Raw genomic sequence first — 2,657 nt, 5'->3', positions numbered from 1 at the left:
GCTTCTTAATATAAAAAAAAAAAACAATGGAAAAAATAAAAATAAAAAAAAAGAAAAATAATTCCCTAAGTGTATATTGCCTTAAGATAATACATTAGCAAAATTCTGGTGTGCACAATATAAAAAATTGTAAAATTATGACAATGACTCGATTCAGATATTATGCAACCACCTTATACTTAGCACTGCATGAATTTAAATAGAGTTATTACATTCAAATCCACGATTAACACGATGTTTATCGATAATTAATATTCAAGCTTTTTGTCAGCCTCCAATTCTTGAATTTACAGAAGTTCATCAGAATTCAAACGAACTAGAATTTGATGATCTGTTGCTGCACAGCATCACAGAATAATAAAGGGACAATTTATACAAAGTTACATAAAAATAACGATTGCAGACAATCAAAATCAAAGTTTGGCTTACATTCATTATTGACGACTATTGGATACAATTTTTTCTTAAAGCATAGTAAAGACAATAAAAACCATACATGAATTTGTATGAATGTTACATTATACTTAGGTGCATTTAGTGTATTTAAACACTAACAATTTATTAATTTAAAATCGCCAGTATTGAACTCAACCTCGCATTATATATACCTAATATAAAACAAGAACACAACAAACTTTCTGGCATACACAATACATTTTAACATGTAAGATTGTATGTCAATTTGTTTCTTTTTTTTTCTTTCTTCTTCTTTCTTATCATTCAGTTAATCATCCCCCTACCCTTTCGATAGATTCTACATAAATTTTTGTCATTGTCTTATCTCCCGAGATAAGTAAAACAGCAAAGTCAGTAGTACCAATGTTCATATACATATATACTTTATATATATGAACATTGTATATGCATATGTGTCTGTGTATATATATATATACATACATACATATATATATTTATATATACACACACATACACACACTTTTAACTAGGAGCACATGTTTCATTTTTTGAAAAACAAATTTCCATTATACACAATATTGTAATTTCTCTTACAGATGGTGATGTGACTAAAGGTATTCCATGTAACTTGTGTGAAAGGAGGAAGAAAGGATGGTGATTATAGAATAGATTCCGATTTATCCACTCTTGAAGAGGAGGATCGCTACCTGACCCAGGTAAAAATAGATAAAATGTCTTGTTTCATGTGTCACGTAGCTTCCAAAATTACGTCCTACGATACAATGCCACGTTGGATTATACTTTTTATCAAATTCTTTCTTAATAAAAGCTGCAATGTCCTGGAATAAAAAACACAACTTAATCCAATACAGATCCTTCAATGTCAAATTTGTCACTTTTTCCTATCTCATTCATTAGTGCAATTAATACACTATAACTTATCTCCACTTAAATCCAGATATGTGTACTGTTTTCTCTCATACACACAAAATCTGCTACAACATTCCAGCTTGTTCCTAAACATACCTTTTCTATATTGTATTTTTCAAGGGCTTGAGTTGCACAGTCAACAGCATCCTGCTGCATCTCCTCTGCCATGTCAGCATTCTTGATCACAGCCTTTCTGTCTGACATTTTTGTGGCTCTGAAACGTACCAGGAGAGAAAATAAGATATTTCTCGTGCAACTTACAATGAAATCACAATCTATCAATTCTCGGCATGCAAAATGTACTGTTAGCAGGCAAGTATTTTTTTTTCTTCTCTGAACCTGGGGTAATGAATGCGCGCAATTTTGACAGTAGCGTATACGTCATGTGCCGGCATGACAATCCATAAAATCCATAAAATCTCAGGTATGCTCAAGAAGCGCGATACAAATAGTATCCTGAAGTATAGTTGCGGAGGTGAAACGCGGGAGGATAATGTTTTGTCGATATGCAATGACGAGAATCATAATTCGTGTCACGCAACCATGGTTTCGATTGAACGCAGCTCGTTCGAAAATTAATTACTACGTCCGGGTAATGGAATCATCGATAATCAAAGACCGATTTTGACACAAGAGCCTGGTTTCCCGGTCGAAAACCAGAAAAAATAAGTTCGACTAAATAACACGCGACATACCTATTTCAAAATATCACTCTCACCGACTAATACACAAGAAAACGATCGTTATATTCCGCCACGGTAGCTGTGTGTACTTATTTTTTTCTCAGTGAACAGATTTACACAAAAATTTTTGCTCGCTTAAACCGACAGCGACTATTCCTCGATCGAGTACAAGACTGAAGTGCCCGTGCCGCGATCCTGCCCACTGATTGGCTCGCGATTAGGGTCTTCTATCACGGTCTTCTATCGGCCCGACATGCCTTGCTGCTAGCAACCCGCGTAAACACAAATTTGAGTAATCAATATAAAATATTTGTTGAAATACCGGTTCTTTTATTTTTTTACCCGCGTAGATTTTCATCTCTTTGAATACACTCCATAAAAAATTTATTATGTACGAATAATGTGATTAATCGAAAATTTATCACAAATGAATCGAATTAGAATCTTGTTATAAGACTTTCGTTATAATCTACAATGTGTCCTTCACTGTACGAACTATATAAACTAACAAAATTCTAGCGGTTAACAATATAACAGCGTTTTGAAGAAAAACAGCCATTTTCTAAAGGGAAAGTAACTTTCTTAAAGCACCAAATAAAAAATAATATATATAAATTCATTGTAGTA

General features: G+C 33.2%; 1 protein-coding gene across 2 annotated transcripts; it reads right to left on the bottom strand.

Moving 5' to 3' along the window:
- Positions 1-1,021: 1,021 nt before the first annotated feature.
- On the bottom strand, positions 1,022-2,220 carry LOC108573356 (dynein light chain 2, cytoplasmic). 2 transcript variants are annotated; one of them, XM_017935767.1, is made up of 3 exons: positions 2,043-2,220; positions 1,444-1,561; positions 1,022-1,256 (listed from the first exon to the last, which is right to left on the bottom strand). In XM_017935767.1, the coding sequence occupies exons 2-3, from the start codon at positions 1,549-1,551 to the stop codon at positions 1,095-1,097; spliced, it is 270 nt and encodes an 89-aa protein (XP_017791256.1). In that variant the 5' UTR covers positions 1,552-1,561; positions 2,043-2,220; the 3' UTR covers positions 1,022-1,094. The 2 variants fall into 2 exon arrangements, with proteins under 2 accessions (XP_017791256.1, XP_017791257.1); XM_017935768.1 differs by having other exon boundaries at positions 2,066-2,220.
- Between the last annotated feature and the right edge of the window lie 437 nt (positions 2,221-2,657).

Source organism: Habropoda laboriosa, unplaced genomic scaffold (assembly GCF_001263275.1).
Source record: "Habropoda laboriosa isolate 0110345459 unplaced genomic scaffold, ASM126327v1 scaffold134, whole genome shotgun sequence".
Classification (NCBI taxonomy): Eukaryota; Metazoa; Arthropoda; class Insecta; order Hymenoptera; family Apidae; genus Habropoda; species Habropoda laboriosa.
Note: the sequence above shows the minus strand (reverse complement) of the source record. Positions and strands in the feature narration are given on the sequence as shown.

Coding starts and splice junctions, on each gene's coding strand:
- LOC108573356 (XM_017935767.1), bottom strand. CDS start 1,551: ATGTCAGACAGAAAGGCTGTGATCAAGAATGCTGACATGGCAGAGGAG. Junction 1,257..1,443: donor AAAAATACAATATAGAAAAG/GTATGTTTAGGA, acceptor TTTTTATTCCAG/GACATTGCAGCTTTTATTAA.